At 51.0% G+C, this 23,466-nt stretch overlaps 1 protein-coding gene across 1 annotated transcript in view; it reads left to right on the top strand.

Annotated features, from left to right (window-relative positions):
• LOC138365945 (putative leucine-rich repeat-containing protein DDB_G0290503) overlaps positions 1 to 23,466 on the top strand; it is a 134,443-nt gene that overhangs the window by 1,452 nt on the left and 109,525 nt on the right. Inside the window, exons 3-5 of the mRNA XM_069326657.1 lie at positions 653 to 1,635; positions 1,873 to 2,421; positions 3,765 to 3,890. Of these exons, the coding sequence (XP_069182758.1) occupies positions 653 to 1,635; positions 1,873 to 2,421; positions 3,765 to 3,890 (1,658 nt within the window). The remainder of the gene's footprint in view (positions 1 to 652; positions 1,636 to 1,872; positions 2,422 to 3,764; positions 3,891 to 23,466) is intronic.

Raw genomic sequence — 23,466 nt, 5'->3', positions numbered from 1 at the left:
TTTGTCAGTTTTGTATAAAATGTTTAAAGAACAGGAGAGACAGATTTCTATGTTGAGAAGGGGTATAAGGGAATGGAGCATCCAAAGTTCCTTTTCCGAAACCACTATCTCCTCCTACTTACTCAACACACCCACCATCTCCTCCTCCTCCAATTAATTCTCTCAATCAATCGTCCCCTACAATTTCTATGAGAATCAGGTAAATAAATAAATAATTTCTTTTACCTGTTTGAAAATGCAGACCACTCATCCTTCTTTTTCTTACTTAATTTTTGTCACCTGATCGTAGAATTATATTAAATCAATAATTAAAAAAAAATGAGTGAAATTGTTAAAACAATCTTGAATACTATAACATTCCCAGACAATGGTTCCTCGGGTTTGAGAGAACGTATATTCATAAAAACTCTTATTAACAATTTTGTTGTTGTGAATGATGATGATAAAAGAATAATTCTATTATTGAATAAAATGCTTCATTTGTTTACTATCTCTGATCGATATATTAAATTAATAACCGAAACATATCCTCTTAAGAGTCAGAATCAACAAAAACAAACAATAGCTCATTTGAATAAAAAATGTAATGAATGCGAGAATGAAAAAAGTGAATTAGAAATTAAATGTGGAAATCAAGATGCCACAATAACAGATTTAAATACAAATGTGAGAGATTTAGAACTTACTATTGTGCAGCTTACAGAGAAATTAGGAGACCAAGAAAATGAAATAGAGAAGTTAAAGAAGGAAAATTCAACTCTTCAAGATAATCAAATGAAGCTTAGAATCCAATACGATGATGAAAAGAAACAGTATGAAACAGAATATGCATTTATGTTAGATGAGAAAGACAGACAATTTCAACATATCTTCGAAGATAAAGACAAACAAATAAAAGACTTAGCTGATGAAAAAGAAAAACTAACCGATTTAATAAATTCAAATAATACTAGTATAAGTCGTCAACAACAAGAAGAATTAAATAGGAAAATAAATACAAATTTAATGTCTCTTAAGGAATACCAACTAAAATTAGCCGCATGTGAAAACGATATAAGGATCCAGAATATGCAATTTCTGGAATGCCAACAAGCCCTACAAAAATGCAACTATGATAAACAATCAGACCAAGAAGAATATAATAAGCTATTAGTATCCCAAAAACATTATCTTGAGGAATGCCAACAAAAACTACTAGCTTGTGAAAATTCTAAACAAATTAAGTATGATGAATATAATACATTAGTAAAGAATATAAATGAAGCAAATAAATATAATATTGAAACATTAGAGCGACTTTATAGAAAACCTACATTATCGAATAGCGATATAATTCATTGTTTTTCAAGCATATTTCCTTTAGATGATGATAATGAATCAAAGGAAACAAGAAAATCACAAATTGAAGCAATAATAACTCGGTTCATTAGTCAGTTGAATACCGAACGCGAAAACTACATTTACCAAGAACGTGAAAAGGACATTAAAGACAGGATTTCCCGTTTAAATTATTATATTAATAATATTGAATCACTCCAAAATAATGATTTACTTAATATTTTTACTAACGAGGAAGAAAGAAATTTATTTAATCAAATATTAGAAAAATTTAAAACTAATATTATCGATGAAACAGTACATAAACACAAATATCAAATAATGCCTTATGTAAATCAATATGATAATTTAAAACGTCAATTAGATGAACCTAATTATGTTGCTAAATTGTTAATAGATGCGGTGGCATCAATAGTTTTAGTTCAAGAAATTATAACCAAACGAATTGTTGAACTGGAAAGAAATTATTAAGGGACGAACGTGGAAGTTATAAAAGTTTATACATTCGTTACTATTATATATACATTATTCCAGAAGGAAATAAGGCAAGATTTGAATGCAAATAATGTAAAACGTTTTTATTACATTATCTTGAACGTGATTCGCAAGTTTCCTTCTGATAATATTCATGAAATACTGGCTTTACAACAACAAAATGATTTACATGTTAAGACCTTACAAGAAGAAAATGAAACAATAACTTCTAACCTGTTGACCATTCAACAGACAAATGCTAGTCTCCAGGATTCCAACAAACAATTGCTTTCAGAATTAAGTGAGACAAGAATGCATTTGTCGATGTTTAACTATGATGAGACTTCGGTGGACCCAATAGAATATGAAGAAACTCAAATGAATAAATTCACATCAATCATCCAAGCCGTCACTACTCAGCTCGATGCTTACTTGGCCGGGACATGCAACAATAAGTATTTGAGATCAGCATTCGACAAACTCTCAATAAGAAAAATGTTTTGCAAGAATGAAATGGCCAAATCTGAAATGATGCAATTATTTATTTCACTTTCAAATCATATCTTCAAATTTATATTCTGCGCCCAGTTCTATAAGAATCTTGTCACGGTAATAAACGATAATATTCTTCGGCGTTCCATTCAATTAAACCTTTATTTTTCAAGAGAAATGTATAACCACCAAGATATGCTATCTGAAATATTGAACATACCGATGATAAATGAAGCTATAGAAATAGCACCCGTTTTCCCAATTCTATACAATATTAGTAAATTAACCCTGATAAATGGTACGTAATCTATAAGCAACAATGAGGATAATAATCAAATAGTATCTATCGATAACGAAAAGAAGAATTTAAAATCGATTGCGTTATTACACGAGGCTAATATGGAAGCAGAAAAATCGTGGTTCCTTAAAAACCTAAAAGTTAAGTACGAAAGTGTATTGGGTGATGACAGCATTTTAAAAGCAATCGCCTCTCAGAAAGTTTCTTCGCCTGAAACTGTTGAGAAAACAACAAAGTCAAAAAGAGATAAAACGAACTTAAAAGACGCAAGACAAAGGACAAAAGATAAGACTCAAGGCAGGCGACAAGTCGAGGCATTAACAGAGAAAAAGAATCTAAGGGATAGACATATAAACATTATAAGGGGAGGAATAGTTGAAAATAAATAAGAGGATGTTGATGGTAAGCAATTAACTCATTAGAGAAAGGAATTTTGTAAATATCCCCCCCCCCCCTCAAAAAAAAATAAAAAATAAGAGACATCAGAGATTGGAAAAGGGGTTCAAGTTCATAGTAAGTGTGAGTTTGTAAAGATTTGCCACCATTCTCCAGCGTGTAATAAGCCAAATCAACTCGATGAGGATCTTTGGTGTTATGGCCAATTTTCACACAGGCATTACTAACCTTGTAATTTACAGAGCTTTCAAATGACAAGGTATATTTTAATTGTTTTGGATTTCATCTTGAGATATTATTTTTTCTCAAAAGTATCAGACACCTGATCTTATTATATTTGTATGAGGAATAAGCTTACATTCTAATTCCATCTGAGGAAACAGCGTGAGTTCTTTCTGAAGAGAGCTTTTCATACCACTTTTTCTTTGGAAGAGCAGCGAAGAGTGTGTGGCTGGCCATCAGTGGATGGCCGGCGGCCACGAATACTTATATATGGCTCAGTTGACACAGTGCTTAGTCAGAACTGGGACTTTACGTGGTACTAGTCTAAGGAAGATCAGCAGGTAATTCCCAAAAAACAACGAAAACATTGTTGATCTTTTCACGCTTTATTTTATGTCACATCCTTATCATACCACCGATTCTGGAAGAGAGTTGTGGAAGATTTCAAGTATTTGACTAATGTATGTCGGACAATATGGTTTTCAAATCTTTTGTACCATATATTATATCAAAATGGCAATTGTATAAAATTATGATTCTTCAGTTATCACAAAAATATATTTATTATGAAAATGAACATGAGCTTCTGATCAATCACATCCATCGTAAAGGTGAGCTTATATATGTCGATTACTTTAATGAAGTTATAGCCAGTGTAGTTTTGAAGATGGTATGGCGGCATTCAACTAAGCGACTCTCTAATTATTGAGTCACAACTGCAATATACAACAATGCTGAGTTGGGGGATGAGGGGGGGGGGGGAGCTAGAAGGGCAAAAGATAAGCGAGTGATGGTAGGTGGCGACGGAAACACTGCAGTTAGTCTTACTCAACTCCTGCTAAGAGGTCCACACCTTCGGGCCAGGCTCCGCATCATATCGAAAGGTTATTATAGATGGCTCTCTCAGCTACAGAGATATTTATTTATACCAATGTATGTGTCTTATCCTTTTCAAATAAACTTTTTTTTTCTTTCACGGTAGTAACCTGTCCATCAATTGGTCAACAACCACCCAACCAACCTGTCCATCAACTGGTCTACAACCACCCAACCAACCTGTCCATCAACTGGTCTACAACCACCCTTTTCTGTTGGAAGTTTCTTTCTAGGGAAGTGGATAACAATTGATCATATAAAATAAGAGAGCGCACAGTGTTTTTCATAATGGTTGCACCATATGAATTTGACATGCAATTGCTAATAAGGTCTTTAGTACGTGTCGGAGGCAGTGGCTATAACAGAACAACTGATGGTTCGGTTTGTTTAGACTTAGGCAGAACATCCACTTTCGCTGCTAGAGTTACAGTGGACCCATTGCCTCCGGAATAATTAATGGGCTGTATAATTAAATGAATCAAACCCTCAAGCACCTACATTGGGGGGTTATTACTGGAGGTAAGTACGTCCAGGAATTAGTGTGGTTCGTTCACTAATTCAATTAATAATAATCTAATCCTATAAAATTATATTGAAACTGATATCATTACCATAAATGGGAACATAGATTATGAGCATAGTAATGAGAGTTACAATAAACCACATATTAATCCTGAGGAATTCTGCACATAAGAAATTGCAATAGAATCACGAAAGAAAATAAATCTTAGCTTAATGACGATTCCTTTAGACAAGCCATGGAAGTTCCTCTTATTCTCTGGACTCGGTCGGCTGACGAATGAGACGGATTAACATGGGAGAAGGCAGCATGGAGAAGTCTTCTCTCGTGCTGCAAGACAAATATTTACTGTAGCAACTAATTTAACTACTGAATCTATATATTCAAGAAATTGAGAGTTATAGGTGACAAAATTTAATCACCTGTTATTAGATGTTATCGTGCGTCATAACGGTCAATCACCCAGCTACTACTAAACTCTTTACCCGATGCATCACATAAAGGAATATACTTAGCTGTGGGGCACTGTATAAGTTTTAAGATTGCCGTGCTTCGCGTCCCCAGGCTCCAGCTAGGCCTATCCTGGATAGTGACGCGCTTCGGTGGCTGGTCACGTGTCGTCAAGAACCAGGTTAAAAAGTTCCTTATCTAACACCAGCACCAGCTGAAGATATTATCTGCAAGGTTATTCACGCCTCACAGTGGCGACGTTCATCTGAGGATGGATAACGTCTGCCCTAGTGGCTGGGCAATGGCGTCTCCTTGTGAGTACGGTATGCGCAGGTCTGCCTCAGAGGGGCTCTCCACATGTACTGAGGTGGTCCTCCTCAACCCACGCCGCGTCGCGCGTTCATAAAACAAATTATGTCACGAACATTAATATTTCTCACATTTACGCTTGAAACGTTGAAGACTGGACGGGTTTATTATTTAGAGGAGGAAATTATTATTATTTACCAATTTAAGAATAGTAAATATATAAGGGAGAGGAATTAATGTCTCCCCATGGCATTCACTGGTGACGTTAACTCTTATTACGAGATAATCGCTATGACTCCAACGCTCTATTCGGCTTTTAGTTGGAGGTCAATTCATCTGCAATTAGTTATCATACAGAATGCCTTAGTTATAGAGAATCGAATTTAATTCTCACATACATTGGATATAATGTTTTTATTGTAAGGAAATCTGACACAATACTGGCATCAGGAAACGTGAGAATTCTAGCCTACTGCACAGACGAAATTATTAGTACATGAGAATTCTACGTGTTGTTAATTTTACTTACTACAATAATTAATAAAGTTAGTAATTAGTAATGAGAATACAACAGAGCTGTATTCGGTGTTGAAAATATCCAACAACCTTCACCCACACAACAACCTTCACCCACACACCAACCTTCACCCACACACCAACCTTCACCCACACACCAACCTTCACCCACACACCAACATTCACCCTCACACCAACCTTCACCCACACACCAACCTTCTCCCTCACACCAACCTGCGCCATCACACCAACCTTCTCCCTCACACCAACCTTCTCCCACACACCAACCTTCTCCCACACACCAACCTTCACCCTCACACCAACCTTCACCCTCACACCAACCTTTACCCTCACACCAACCTTCTCCCTCACACCAACCTTCTCCCTCACACCAACATTCACCCTCACACAAACCTTCGCCCTCACACCAACCTTCTCCCTCAAACCAACCTTCTCCCTCACTCCAACCTTCGCGCTCACACCAACCTTCTCCCTCACACAAACCTTCGCCCTCACACCAACCTTCTCCCTCACACCAACCTTCGCCGTCACTCCAACCTTCGCCCTCACACCAACCTTCTCCCTCACACCAACCTTCACCCACACACCAACCTTCACCCACACACCAACCTTCGCGCTCACACCAACCTTCTCCCTCACACCAACCTTCGCCCTCACACCAACCTTCTCCCTCACACCAACCTTCGCCCACACACCAACCTTCGCCCTAACACCAACCTTCACCCACACACCAACCTTCACCCACACACCAACCTTCACCCACACACCAACCTTCGCCCACACACCAACCTTCGCCCTCACACCAACCTTCTCCCTCACACCAACCTTCGCCCACACACCAACCTTCTCCCTCACACCAACCTTCAACCTCACACCAACCTTCACCCACACACCAACCATCGCCCTCACACCAACCTTCAACCTCACACCAACCTTCACCCACACACCAACCTTCACCCACACACCAACCTTCACCCACACACCAACCTTCACCCTCACACCAACCTTCACCCACACACCAACCTTCGCCCACACACCAACCTTCGCCCTCACACCAACCTTCAACCTCACACCAACCTTCGCCCACACACCAACCTTCTCCCTCACACCAACCTTCAACCTCACACCAACCTTCACCCACACACCAACCTTCTCCCTCACATCAACCTTCGCCCACACACCAACCTTTGCGCATACACCAACCTTCACCCACACACCAACCTTCACCCACACACCAACCTTCACCTTAACACCAACCTTCACCCACACACCAACCTTCACCCACACACCAACCTTCACCCACACACCAACCTTCACCCTCACACCAACTTTCACCCTCACACCAACCTGCGCCCACACACCAACCTTCACCCTCACACCAACCTTCTCCTTCACACCAACCTGCGCTCACACACCAACCTGCGCCCTCACACCATCCTACGCCCACACTCCAACCTTCACCCACACACCAACCTGCGCCCACAAACCAACCTTCACCCACACACCAACCTTCACCCACACTCCAACCTTCACCCTCACACCAACCTTCACCCTCACACCAACCTTCTCCCTCACACCAACCTTCTCCCACACACCAACCTTCAGCCACACACCAACCTTCACCCACACACCAACCTTCTCCCACACACCAACCTTCACCCTCACACCAACCTTCACCCTCACACCAACCTTCTCCCACACACCAACCTTCTCCCACACACCAACCTTCACCCACAAACCAACCTTCACCCACACACCAACCTTCACCCACACACCAACCTTCACCCACACACCAACCTTCACCCTCACACCAACCTTCACCCTCACACCAACCTTCTCCCTCACACCAACCTTCTCCCACACACCAACCTTCACCCATAAACCAACCTTCACCCACACACCAACCTTCACCCACACACCAACCTTCACCCACACACCAACCTTCACCCACACACCAACCTTCACCCTCACACCAACATGCACCCTCACACCAACCTGCGCCCACACACCAACCTGCGCCCACACTCCAACCTTCTCCCTCACACCAACCTTCACCCACACACCAACCTTCTCCCACACACCAACCTTCTCCCACACACCAACCTTCACCCTCACACCAACCTTCACCCTCACACCAACCTTCTCCCTCACACCAACCTTCTCCCACACACCAACCTTCACCCACAAACCAACCTTCACCCACACACCAACCTTCACCCACACACCAACCTTCACCCACACACCAACCTTCACCCACACACCAACCTTCACCCTCACACCAACCTGCACCCTCACACCAACCTGCGCCCACACACCAACCTTCACCCACACACCAACCTTCACCCACACACCAACCTTCACCCACACACCAACCTGCGCCCTCACACCAACCTTCACCCTCACACCAACCTTCACCCACACACCAACCTTCACCCTCACACCAACCTGCGCCCACACTCCAACCTGCGCCCTCACACCAACCTGCACCCTCACACCAACCTGCGCCCACACACCAACCTTCACCCTCACACCAACCTTCTCCCTCACACCAACCTTCACCCTCACACCAACCTTCACCCTCACACCAACCTTCTCCCTCACACCAACCTTCTCCCTCACACCATCCTTCGCCCACTCTCCAACCTGCGCCCACACACGATCCTTCGCCCACACACCAACCTTCACCCAGACACCAACCTTCTCCCACACACCAACCTTCTCCCTCACACCAACCTTCACCCTCACACCAACCTTCACCCTCACACCAACCTTCTCCCTCACACCATCCTTTGCCCACTCTCCAACCTGCGCCCACACACGATCCTTCGCCAACACACCAACCTTCACCCAGACACCAACCTTCTCCCACACACCAACCTTCTCCCCCACACCAACCTTCACCCTCACACCAACCTTCACCCTCACACCAACCTTCTCCCACACACCAACCTTCACCCACACACCAACCTTCTCCCACACACCAACCTTCACCCACACACCAACCTTCACCCACACACCAACCTTCACCCTCACACCAACCTTCACCCACACACCAACCTTCTCCCACACACCAACCTTCTATCACACACCAACCTTCACCCACACACCAACCTTCTCCCACACACCAACCTTCTCCCACACACCAACCTTCACCCACACACCAACCTTTTCCCACACACCAACCTTCACCCACACACCAACCTTCACCCACACACCAACCTTTTCCCACACACCAACCTTCACCCACACACCAACCTTCACCCACACACCAACCTTCTCCCTCACACCAACCTTCACCCTCACACCAACCTTCACCCACACACCAACCTTCACCCACACACCAACCTTCACCCACACACCAACCTTCACCCACACACCAACCTTCACCCTCACACCAACCTTCACCCACACACCAACCTTCACCCTCACACCAACCTTCACCCACACACCAACCTTCACCCACACACCAACCTTCTCCCTCACACCAACCTTCACCCTCACACCAACCTTCATCCACACACCAACCTTCACCCACACACCAACCTTCACCCTCACACCAACCTTCGCCCTCACACCAACCTTTACCCACACACCAACCTTCACCCTCACACCAACCTTCACCCACACACCAACCTTCACCCACACACCAACCTTCACCCTCACACCAACCTTCTCCCTCACACCAACCTTCTCCCACACACCAACCTTCACCCACACACCAACCTTCACCCACACACCAACCTTCACCCACACACCAACCTTCACCCAGACACCAACCTTCTCCCTCACACCAACCTTCTCCCTCACACCAACCTTCACCCTCACACCAACCTTCACCCTCACACCAACCTTCTCCCTCACACCATCCTTCGCCCACTCTCCAACCTGCGCCCACACACGATCCTTCGCCCACACACCAACCTTCACCCAGACACCAACCTTCTCCCACACACCAACCTTCTCCCTCACACCAACCTTCACCCTCACACCAACCTTCACCCTCACACCAACCTTCTCCCACACACCAACCTTCACCCACACACCAACCTTCTCCCACACACCAACCTTCACCCACACACCAACCTTCACCCACACACCAACCTTCACCCTCACACCAACCTTCACCCACACACCAACCTTCTCCCACACACCAACCTTCTCCCACACACCAACCTTCTCCCACACACCAACCTTCACCCACACACAAACCTTTTCCCACACACCAACCTTCACCCAAACACCAACCTTCACCCACACACCAACCTTCTCCCACACACCAACCTTCACCCACACACCAACCTTCACCCACACACCAACCTTCTCCCTCACACCAACCTTCACCCTCACACCAACCTTCACCCACACACCAACCTTCACCCACACACCAACCTTCACCCACACACCAACCTTCACCCACACACCAACCTTCACCCTCACACCAACCTTCACCCACACACCAACCTTCACCCTCACACCAACCTTCACCCACACACCAACCTTCACCCACACACCAACCTTCTCCCTCACACCAACCTTCACCCTCACACCAACCTTCACCCACACACCAACCTTCACCCACACACCAACCTTCACCCTCACACCAACCTTCGCCCTCACACCAACCTTCACCCACACACCAACCTTCACCCTCACACCAACCTTCACCCACACACCAACCTTCACCCACACACCAACCTTCACCCTCACACCAACCTTCTCCCACACACCAACCTTCACCCACACACCAATCTTCACCCTCACACCAACCTTCTCCCACACACCAACCTTCACCCACACACCAACCTTCACCCTCACACCAACCTTCACCCACACACCAACCTTCTCCCTCACACCAACCTTCTCCCTCACACCAACCTTCATTCACACACCAACCTTCTCCCTCACACCAACCTTCACCCACACACCAGCCTTCAACCTCACACCAACCTTCTCCCTCACACCAACCTTCACCCACACACCAACCTTCTCCCACACACCAACCTTCACCCACACACCAACCTTCACCCACACACCAACCTTCTCCCACACACCAACCTTCACCCACACACCAACCTTCACCCTCACACCAACCTTCACCCTCACACCAACCTTCACCCTCACACCAACCTTCACCCACACACCAACCTTCACCCTCACACCAACCTTCTCCCTCACACCAACCTTCTCCCACACACCAACCTTCACCCTCACACCAACCTTCACCCTCACACCAACCTTCACCCACACACCAACCTGCGCCCACACACCAACTTTCACCCACACACCAACCTTCACCCACACACCAACCTTCACCCTCACACCAACCTGCACCCTCACACCAACCTGCGCCCACACACCAACCTTCACCCTCACACCAACCTTCACCCACACACCAACCTTCACCCACACACCAACCTTCACCCACACACCAACCTTCACCCTCACACCAACCTTCACCCACACACCAACCTTCACCCACACACCAACCTTCACCCACACACCAACATTCACCCTCACACCAACCTTCACCCACACACCAACCTTCACCCACTCACCAACCTTCACCCTCACACCAACCTGCACCCTCACACCAACCTGCGCCCACACACCAACCTTCACCCACACACCAACCTGCGCCCACACACGATCCTTCGCCCACACACCAACCTGCGCCCACACACCAACCTTCGCCCACTCTCCAACCTGCGCCCACACACCAACCTTCTCCTTCACACCAACCTGCGCCCACACACCAACCTTCTCCTTCACACCATCCTTCGCCCACTCTCCAACCTGCGCCCACACTCCAACCTTCTCCCACACACCAACCTTCACCCACACACCAACCTTCACCCACACACCAACCTTCTCCCACACACCAACCTGCGCCCTCACACCATCCTTCGCCCACTCTCCAATCTGCGCCCACTCTTCAACCTGCGCCCACACTCCAACCTTCACCCTCACACCAACCTGCGCCCACACTCCAACCTTCACCCTCACACCAACCTTCACCCTCACACCAACCTTCACCCACACACCAACCTTCACCCACACACCAACCTTCTCCCACACACCAACCTGCGCCCAGACACCAACCTGCGCACACACACCAACCTTCACCCACACACCAACCTTCTCCCACACACCAACCTTCACCCACACACCAACCTTCTCCCACACACCAACCTGCGCCCACACACCAACCTTCGCCCACACACCAACCTTCACCCACACACCAACCTTCTCCCACACACCAACCTTCACCCACACACCAACCTTCTCCCACACACCAACCTGCGCCCAGACACCAACCTGCGCCCACACACCAACCTTCACCCACACACCAACCTTCACCCTCACACCAACCTTCTCCCACACACCAACCTGCGCCCAGACACCAACCTTCACCCTCACACCAACCTTCACCCTCACACCAACCTTCACCCACACACCAACCTTCACTCACACACCAACCTTCTCCCACACACCAACCTGCGCCCAGACACCAACCTGCGCCCACACACCAACCTTCACCCACACACCAACCTTCTCCCACACACCAAACTTCACCCACACACCAACCTTCTCCCACACACCAACCTGCGCCCACACACCAACCTTCGCCCACACACCAACCTTCACCCACACACCAACCTTCACCCACACACCAACCTTCTCCCTCACACTAACCTTCACCCTCACACCAACCTTCACCCACACACAAACCTTCTCCCACACACCAACCTTCACCCACACACAAACCTGCACCCACACACCAACCTTCTCCCACACACCAACCTTCACCCTCACACCAACCTTCTCCCACACACCAACCTTCACCCACACACCAACCTTCTCCCACACACCAACCTTCACCCACACACCAACCTTCACCCACACACCAACCTTCACCCACACACCAACCTTCACCCACACACCAACCTTCACCCACACACCAACCTTCACCCACACACCAACCTTCTCCCACACACCAACCTTCACCCACACACCAACCTTCTCCCACACACCAACCTTCACCCTCACACCAACCTTCTCCCACACACCAACCTGCGCCCAGACACCAACCTGCGCCCACACACCAACCTTCACCCACACACCAACCTTCTCCCACACACCAACCTTCACCCACACAACAACCTTCTCCCACACACCAACCTGCGCCCACACACCAACCTTCGCCCACACACCAACCTTCACCCACACACCAACCTTCACCCACACACCAACCTTCTCCCTCACACTAACCTTCACCCTCACACCAACCTTCACCCACACACAAACCTTCTCCCACACACCAACCTTCACCCACACACAAACCTGCACCCACACACCAACCTTCACCCACACACCAACCTTCATCCACACACCAACCTTCTCCCACACACCAGCCTTCACCCTCACACCAACCTTCACCCACACACCAACCTTCTCCCACACACCAACCTTCACCCACACACAAACCTTCTCCCACACACCAACCTTCACCCACACACCAACCTTCTCCCACACACCAACCTTTACCCTCACACCAACCTGCGCCCACACACCAACCTTCTCCCACACACCAACCTTCTCCCACACACCAACCTTCACCCACACACCAACCTTCACCCACACACCAACCTTCACCCGCACACCAACCTTCACCCACACACCAACCTTCACCCTCACACCAACCTTCACCCACACACCAACCTTCACCCACACACCAACCTTCGCCCTCACACCAACCTTCTCCCTCACACCAACCTTCACCCTCACACCAACCTTCTCCCTCACACCAACCTTCTCCCTCACACCAACCTTCTCCTACACACCAGCCTTCACCCTCACACCAACCTTCTCCCTCACACCAACCTTCACCCTCACACCAACCTTCTCCCTCACACCAACCTTCTCCCTCACACCAACCTTCTCCCTCACACCAACCTTCTCCCTCACACCAACCTTCTCCCTCACACCAACCTTCACCCACACACCAACCTTCACCCACACACCAACCTTCACCCTCACACCAACCTTCACCCACACACCAACCTTCACTCACACACCAACCTTCGCCCTCACACCAACCTTCTCCCTCACACCAACCTTCACCCTCACACCAACCTTCTCCCTCACACCAACCTTCTCCCTCACACCAACCTTCTCCTACACACCAACCTTCACCCACACACCAACCTTCACCCACACACCAACCTTCACCCTCACACCAACCTTCACTCACACACCAACCTTCTCCCTCACACCAACCTTCACCCTCACACCAACCTTCACCCACACACCAACCTTCACCCACACACCAACCTTCACCCACACACCAACCTTCACCCACACACCAACCTTCACCCACACACCAACCTTCACCCACACACCAACCTTCACCCACACACCAACTTTCACCCTCACACCAACCTTCACCCACACACCAACCTTCACCCTCACACCAACCTTCACCCACACACCAACCTTCACCCACACACCAACCTTCACCCACACACCAACCTTCACCCTCACACCAACCTTCACCCACACACCAACCTTCACCCACACACCAACCTTCACCCTCACACCAACCTGCACCCTCACACCAACCTGCGCCCACACACCAACCTTCACCCACACACCAACCTTCTCCCTCACACCAACCTTCTCCCTCACACCAACCTTCTCCTACACACCAAACTTCACCCACACACCAACCTTCTCCCACACACCAACCTGCACCCACACACCAACCTTCGCCCACACACCAACCTTCACCCACACACCAACCTTCACCCACACACCAACCTTCTCCCTCACACTAACCTTCACCCTCACACCAACCTTCACCCACACACAAACCTTCTCCCACACACCAACCTTCACCCACACACAAACCTGCACCCACACACCAACCTTCTCCCACACACCAACCTTCACCCCTCACACCAACCTTCTCCCACACACCAACCTTCACCCACACACCAACCTTCTCCCACACACCAACCTTCACCCACACACCAACCTTCACCCACACACCAACCTTCACCCACACACCAACCTTCACCCACACACCAACCTTCACCCACACACCAACCTTCACCCACACACCAACCTTCTCCCACACACCAACCTTCACCCACACACCAACCTTCTCCCACACACCAACCTTCACCCTCACACCAACCTTCTCCCACACACCAACCTGCGCCCAGACACCAACCTGCGCCCACTCACCAACCTTCGCCCAGACACCAACCTGCGCCCACTCACCAACCTTCACCCACACACCAACCTTCTCCCACACACCAACCTTCACCCACACACCAACCTTCTCCCACACACCAACCTGCGCCCACACACCAACCTTCGCCCACACACCAACCTTCACCCACACACCAACCTTCACCCACACACCAACCTTCTCCCTCACACTAACCTTCACCCTCACACCAACCTTCACCCACACACAAACCTTCTCCCACACACCAACCTTCACCCACACACAAACCTGCACCCACACACCAACCTTCACCCACACACCAACCTTCTCCCTCACACTAACCTTCACCCTCACACCAACCTTCACCCACACACAAACCTTCTCCCACACACCAACCTTCACCCACACACAAACCTGCACCCATACACCAACCTTCACCCACACACCAACCTTCACCCACACACCAACCTTCTCCCACACACCAGCCTTCACCCTCACACCAACCTTCACCCACACACCAACCTTCTCCCACACACCAACCTTCACCCACACACATCCCTTCTCCCACACACCAACCTTCACCCACACACCAACCTTCTCCCACACACCAACCTTTACCCTCACACCAACCTGCGCCCACACACCAACCTTCTCCCACACACCAACCTTCTCCCACACACCAACCTTCACCCACACACCAACCTTCACCCACACACCAACCTTCACCCGCACACCAACCTTCACCCACACACCAACCTTCACCCTCACACCAACCTTCACCCACACACCAACCTTCACCCACACACCAACCTTCGCCCTCACACCAACCTTCTCCCTCACACCAACCTTCACCCTCACACCAACCTTCTCCCTCACACCAACCTTCTCCCTCACACCAACCTTCTCCTACACACCAACCTTCACCCTCACACCATCCTTCTCCCACACACCAACCTTCACCCACACACCAACCTTCTCCCACACACCAACTTTCACCCTCACACCAACCTTCACCCACACACCAACCTTCACCCTCACACCAACCTTCACCCACACACCAACCTTCACCCACACACCAACCTTCACCCACACACCAACCTTCACCCTCACACCAACCTTCACCCACACACCAACCTTCACCCACACACCAACCTTCACCCTCACACCAACCTGCACCCTCACACCAACCTGCGCCCACACACCAACCTTCACCCACACACCAACCTGCGCCCACACACGATCCTTCGCCCACACACCAACCTGCGCCCACACACCAACCTTCGCCCACTCTCCAACCTGCGCCCACACACCAACCTTCTCCTTCACACCAACCTGCGCCCACACACCAACCTTCTCCTTCACACCATCCTTCGCCCACTCTCCAACCAGCGCCCACACTCCAACCTTCTCCCACACACCAACCTTCACCCACACACCAACCTTCACCCACACACCAACCTTCTCCCACACACCAACCTGCGCCCTCACACCATCCTTCGCCCACTCTCCAATCTGCGCCCACTCTCCAACCTGCGCCCACACTCCAACCTTCACCCTCACACCAACCTGCGCCCACACTCCAACCTTCACCCTCACACCAACCTTCACCCTCACACCAACCATCACCCACACACCAACCTTCACCCACACACCAACCTTCTCCCACACACCAACCTGCGCCCAGACACCAACCTGCGCCCACACACCAACCTTCACCCACACACCAACCTTCTTCCACACACCAACCTTCACCCACACACCAACCTTCTCCCACACACCAACCTGCGCCCACACACCAACCTTCGCCCACACACCAACCTTCACCCACACACCAACCTTCTCCCACACACCAACCTTCACCCACACACCAACCTTCTCCCACACACCAACCTGCGCCCAGACACCAACCTGCGCCCACACACCAACCTTCACCCACACACCAACCTTCACCCTCACACCAACCTTCTCCCACACACCAACCTGCGCCCAGACACCAACCTTCACCCTCACACCAACCTTCACCCTCACACCAACCTTCACCCACACACCAACCTTCACCCACACACCAACCTTCTCCCACACACCAACCTGCGCCCAGACACCAACCTGCGCCCACACACCAACCTTCACCCACACACCAACCTTCTCCCACACACCAAACTTCACCCACACACCAACCTTCTCCCACACACCAACCTGCGCCCACACACCAACCTTCGCCCACACACCAACCTTCACCCACACACCAACCTTCACCCACACACCAACCTTCTCCCTCACACTAACCTTCACCCTCACACCAACCTTCACCCACACACAAACCTTCTCCCACACACCAACCGTCACCCACACACAAACCTGCACCCACACACCAACCTTCTCCCACACACGAACCTTCACACTCACACCAACCTTCTCCCACACACCAACCTTCACCCACACACCAACCTTCTCCCACACACCAACCTTCACCCACACACCATCCTTCACCCACACACCAACCTTCACCCACACACCAACCTTCACCCACACACCAACCTTCACCCACACACCAACCTTCACCCACACACCAACCTTCTCCCACACACCAACCTTCACCCACACACCAACCTTCTCCCACACACCAACCTTCACCCTCACACCAACCTTCTCCCACACACCAACCTGCGCCCAGACACCAACCTGCGCCCACACACCAACCTTCACCCACACACCAACCTTCTCCAACACACCAACCTTCACCCACACACCAACCTTCTCCCACACACCAACCTGCGCCCACACACCAACCTGCGCCCACACACCAACCTTCACCCACACACCAACCTTCACCCTCACACCAACCTTCTCCCACACACCAACCTGCGCCCAGACACCAACCTTCACCCTCACACCAACCTTCACCCTCACACCAACATTCACCCACACACCAACCTTCACCCACACACCAACCTTCTCCCACACACCAACCTGCGCCCAGACACCAACCTGCGCCCACACACCAACCTTCACCCACACACCAACCTTCTCCCACACACCAAACTTCACCCACACACCAACCTTCTCCCACACACCAACCTGCGCCCACACACCAACCTTCGCCCACACACCAACCTTCACCCACACACCAACCTTCACCCACACACCAACCTTCTCCCTCACACTAACCTTCACCCTCACACCAACCTTCACCCACACACAAACCTTCTCCCACACACCAACCTTCACCCACACACAAACCTGCACCCACACACCAACCTTCTCCCACACACCAACCTTCACCCTCACACCAACCTTCTCCCACACACCAACCTTCACCCACACACCAACCTTCTCCCTCACACCAACCTTCTCCCTCACACCAACCTTCTCCTACACACCAAACTTCACCCACACACCAACCTTCTCCCACACACCAACCTGCACCCACACACCAACCTTCGCCCACACACCAACCTTCACCCACACACCAACCTTCACCCACACACCAACCTTCTCCCTCACACTAACCTTCACCCTCACACCAACCTTCACCCACACACAAACCTTCTCCCACACACCAACCTTCACCCACACACAAACCTGCACCCACACACCAACCTTCTCCCACACACCAACCTTCACCCCTCACACCAACCTTCTCCCACACACCAACCTTCACCCACACACCAACCTTCTCCCACACACCAACCTTCACCCACACACCAACCTTCACCCACACACCAACCTTCACCCACACACCAACCTTCACCCACACACCAACCTTCACCCACACACCAACCTTCACCCACACACCAACCTTCTCCCACACACCAACCTTCACCCACACACCAACCTTCTCCCACACACCAACCTTCACCCTCACACCAACCTTCTCCCACACACCAACCTGCGCCCAGACACCAACCTGCGCCCACTCACCAACCTTCGCCCAGACACCAACCTGCGCCCACTCACCAACCTTCACCCACACACCAACCTTCTCCCACACACCAACCTTCACCCACACACCAACCTTCTCCCACACACCAACCTGCGCCCACACACCAACCTTCGCCCACACACCAACCTTCACCCACACACCAACCTTCACCCACACACCAACCTTCTCCCTCACACTAACCTTCACCCTCACACCAACCTTCACCCACACACAAACCTTCTCCCACACACCAACCTTCACCCACACACAAACCTGCACCCACACACCAACCTTCACCCACACACCAACCTTCTCCCTCACACTAACCTTCACCCTCACACCAACCTTCACCCACACACAAACCTTCTCCCACACACCAACCTTCACCCACACACAAACCTGCACCCATACACCAACCTTCACCCACACACCAACCTTCACCCACACACCAACCTTCTCCCACACACCAGCCTTCACCCTCACACCAACCTTCACCCACACACCAACCTTCTCCCACACACCAACCTTCACCCACACACATCCCTTCTCCCACACACCAACCTTCACCCACACACCAACCTTCTCCCACACACCAACCTTTACCCTCACACCAACCTGCGCCCACACACCAACCTTCTCCCACACACCAACCTTCTCCCACACACCAACCTTCACCCACACACCAACCTTCACCCACACACCAACCTTCACCCGCACACCAACCTTCACCCACACACCAACCTTCACCCTCACACCAACCTTCACCCACACACCAACCTTCACCCACACACCAACCTTCGCCCTCACACCAACCTTCTCCCTCACACCAACCTTCACCCTCACACCAACCTTCTCCCTCACACCAACCTTCTCCCTCACACCAACCTTCTCCTACACACCAACCTTCACCCTCACACCATCCTTCTCCCACACACCAACCTTCACCCACACACCAACCTTCTCCCACACACCAACTTTCACCCTCACACCAACCTTCACCCACACACCAACCTTCACCCTCACACCAACCTTCACCCACACACCAACCTTCACCCACACACCAACCTTCACCCACACACCAACCTTCACCCTCACACCAACCTTCACCCACACACCAACCTTCACCCACACACCAACCTTCACCCTCACACCAACCTGCACCCTCACACCAACCTGCGCCCACACACCAACCTTCACCCACACACCAACCTGCGCCCACACACGATCCTTCGCCCACACACCAACCTGCGCCCACACACCAACCTTCGCCCACTCTCCAACCTGCGCCCACACACCAACCTTCTCCTTCACACCAACCTGCGCCCACACACCAACCTTCTCCTTCACACCATCCTTCGCCCACTCTCCAACCAGCGCCCACACTCCAACCTTCTCCCACACACCAACCTTCACCCACACACCAACCTTCACCCACACACCAACCTTCTCCCACACACCAACCTGCGCCCTCACACCATCCTTCGCCCACTCTCCAATCTGCGCCCACTCTCCAACCTGCGCCCACACTCCAACCTTCACCCTCACACCAACCTGCGCCCACACTCCAACCTTCACCCTCACACCAACCTTCACCCTCACACCAACCATCACCCACACACCAACCTTCACCCACACACCAACCTTCTCCCACACACCAACCTGCGCCCAGACACCAACCTGCGCCCACACACCAACCTTCACCCACACACCAACCTTCTTCCACACACCAACCTTCACCCACACACCAACCTTCTCCCACACACCAACCTGCGCCCACACACCAACCTTCGCCCACACACCAACCTTCACCCACACACCAACCTTCTCCCACACACCAACCTTCACCCACACACCAACCTTCTCCCACACACCAACCTGCGCCCAGACACCAACCTGCGCCCACACACCAACCTTCACCCACACACCAACCTTCACCCTCACACCAACCTTCTCCCACACACCAACCTGCGCCCAGACACCAACCTTCACCCTCACACCAACCTTCACCCTCACACCAACCTTCACCCACACACCAACCTTCACCCACACACCAACCTTCTCCCACACACCAACCTGCGCCCAGACACCAACCTGCGCCCACACACCAACCTTCACCCACACACCAACCTTCTCCCACACACCAAACTTCACCCACACACCAACCTTCTCCCACACACCAACCTGCGCCCACACACCAACCTTCGCCCACACACCAACCTTCACCCACACACCAACCTTCACCCACACACCAACCTTCTCCCTCACACTAACCTTCACCCTCACACCAACCTTCACCCACACACAAACCTTCTCCCACACACCAACCGTCACCCACACACAAACCTGCACCCACACACCAACCTTCTCCCACACACGAACCTTCACACTCACACCAACCTTCTCCCACACACCAACCTTCACCCACACACCAACCTTCTCCCACACACCAACCTTCACCCACACACCATCCTTCACCCACACACCAACCTTCACCCACACACCAACCTTCACCCACACACCAACCTTCACCCACACACCAACCTTCACCCACACACCAACCTTCTCCCACACACCAACCTTCACCCACACACCAACCTTCTCCCACACACCAACCTTCACCCTCACACCAACCTTCTCCCACACACCAACCTGCGCCCAGACACCAACCTGCGCCCACACACCAACCTTCACCCACACACCAACCTTCTCCAACACACCAACCTTCACCCACACACCAACCTTCTCCCACACACCAACCTGCGCCCACACACCAACCTGCGCCCACACACCAACCTTCACCCACACACCAACCTTCACCCTCACACCAACCTTCTCCCACACACCAACCTGCGCCCAGACACCAACCTTCACCCTCACACCAACCTTCACCCTCACACCAACATTCACCCACACACCAACCTTCACCCACACACCAACCTTCTCCCACACACCAACCTGCGCCCAGACACCAACCTGCGCCCACACACCAACCTTCACCCACACACCAACCTTCTCCCACACACCAAACTTCACCCACACACCAACCTTCTCCCACACACCAACCTGCGCCCACACACCAACCTTCGCCCACACACCAACCTTCACCCACACACCAACCTTCACCCACACACCAACCTTCTCCCTCACACTAACCTTCACCCTCACACCAACCTTCACCCACACACAAACCTTCTCCCACACACCAACCTTCACCCACACACAAACCTGCACCCACACACCAACCTTCTCCCACACACCAACCTTCACCCTCACACCAACCTTCTCCCACACACCAACCTTCACCCACACACCAACCTTCTCCCACACACCAACCTTCACCCAGACACCAACCTTCACCCACACACCAACCTTCACCCACACACCAACCTTCACCCACACACCAACCTTCACCCACACACCAATCTTCACCCACATACCAACCTTCTCCCACACACCAACCTTCACCCACACACCAACCTTCTCCCACACACCAACCTTCACCCTCACACCAACCTTCTCCCACACACCAACCTGCGCCCAGACACCAACCTGCGCCCACTCACCTACCTTCACCCACACACCAACCTTCTCCCACACACCAACCTTCACCCACACACCAACCTTCTCCCACACACCAACCTGCGCCCACACACCAACCTTCGCCCACTCACCAACCTTCACCCACACACCAACCTTCACCCACACACCAACCTTCTCCCTCACACTAACCTTCACCCTCACACCAACCTTCACCCACACACTAACCTTTTCCCACACACCAACCTTTACCCACACAAAAACCTGCACCCACACACCAACCTTCACCCACACACCAACCTTCACCCACACACCAACCTTCTCCCACACACCAGCCTTCACCCTCACACCAACCTTCACCCACACACCAACCTTCTCCCACACACCAACCTTCACCCACACACAACCCTTCTCCCACACACCAACCTTCACCCACACACCAACCTTCACCCACACACCAACCTTCACCCACACACCAACCTTCACCCACACACCAACCTTCACCCACACACCAACCTTCACCTACACACCAACCTTCTCCCACACACCAACCTTCACCCACACACCAACCTTCTCCCACACACCAACCTTCACCCTCACACCAACTTTCTCCCACACACTAACCTGCGCCCAGACACCAACCTGCGCCCACACACCAACCTTCACCCACACACCAACCTTCTCCCACACACCAACCTTCACCCACACACCAACCTTCTCCCACACACCAACCTGCGCCCACACACCAACCTGCGCCCACACACCAACCTTCACCCACACACCAACCTTCACCCTCACACCAACCTTCTCCCACACACCAACCTGCGCCCAGACACCAACCTTCACCCTCACACCAACCTTCA

Source organism: Procambarus clarkii, chromosome 18 (assembly GCF_040958095.1).
Source record: "Procambarus clarkii isolate CNS0578487 chromosome 18, FALCON_Pclarkii_2.0, whole genome shotgun sequence".
In the NCBI taxonomy this organism is placed as follows: Eukaryota; Metazoa; Arthropoda; class Malacostraca; order Decapoda; family Cambaridae; genus Procambarus; species Procambarus clarkii.
Note: the sequence above shows the minus strand (reverse complement) of the source record. Positions and strands in the feature narration are given on the sequence as shown.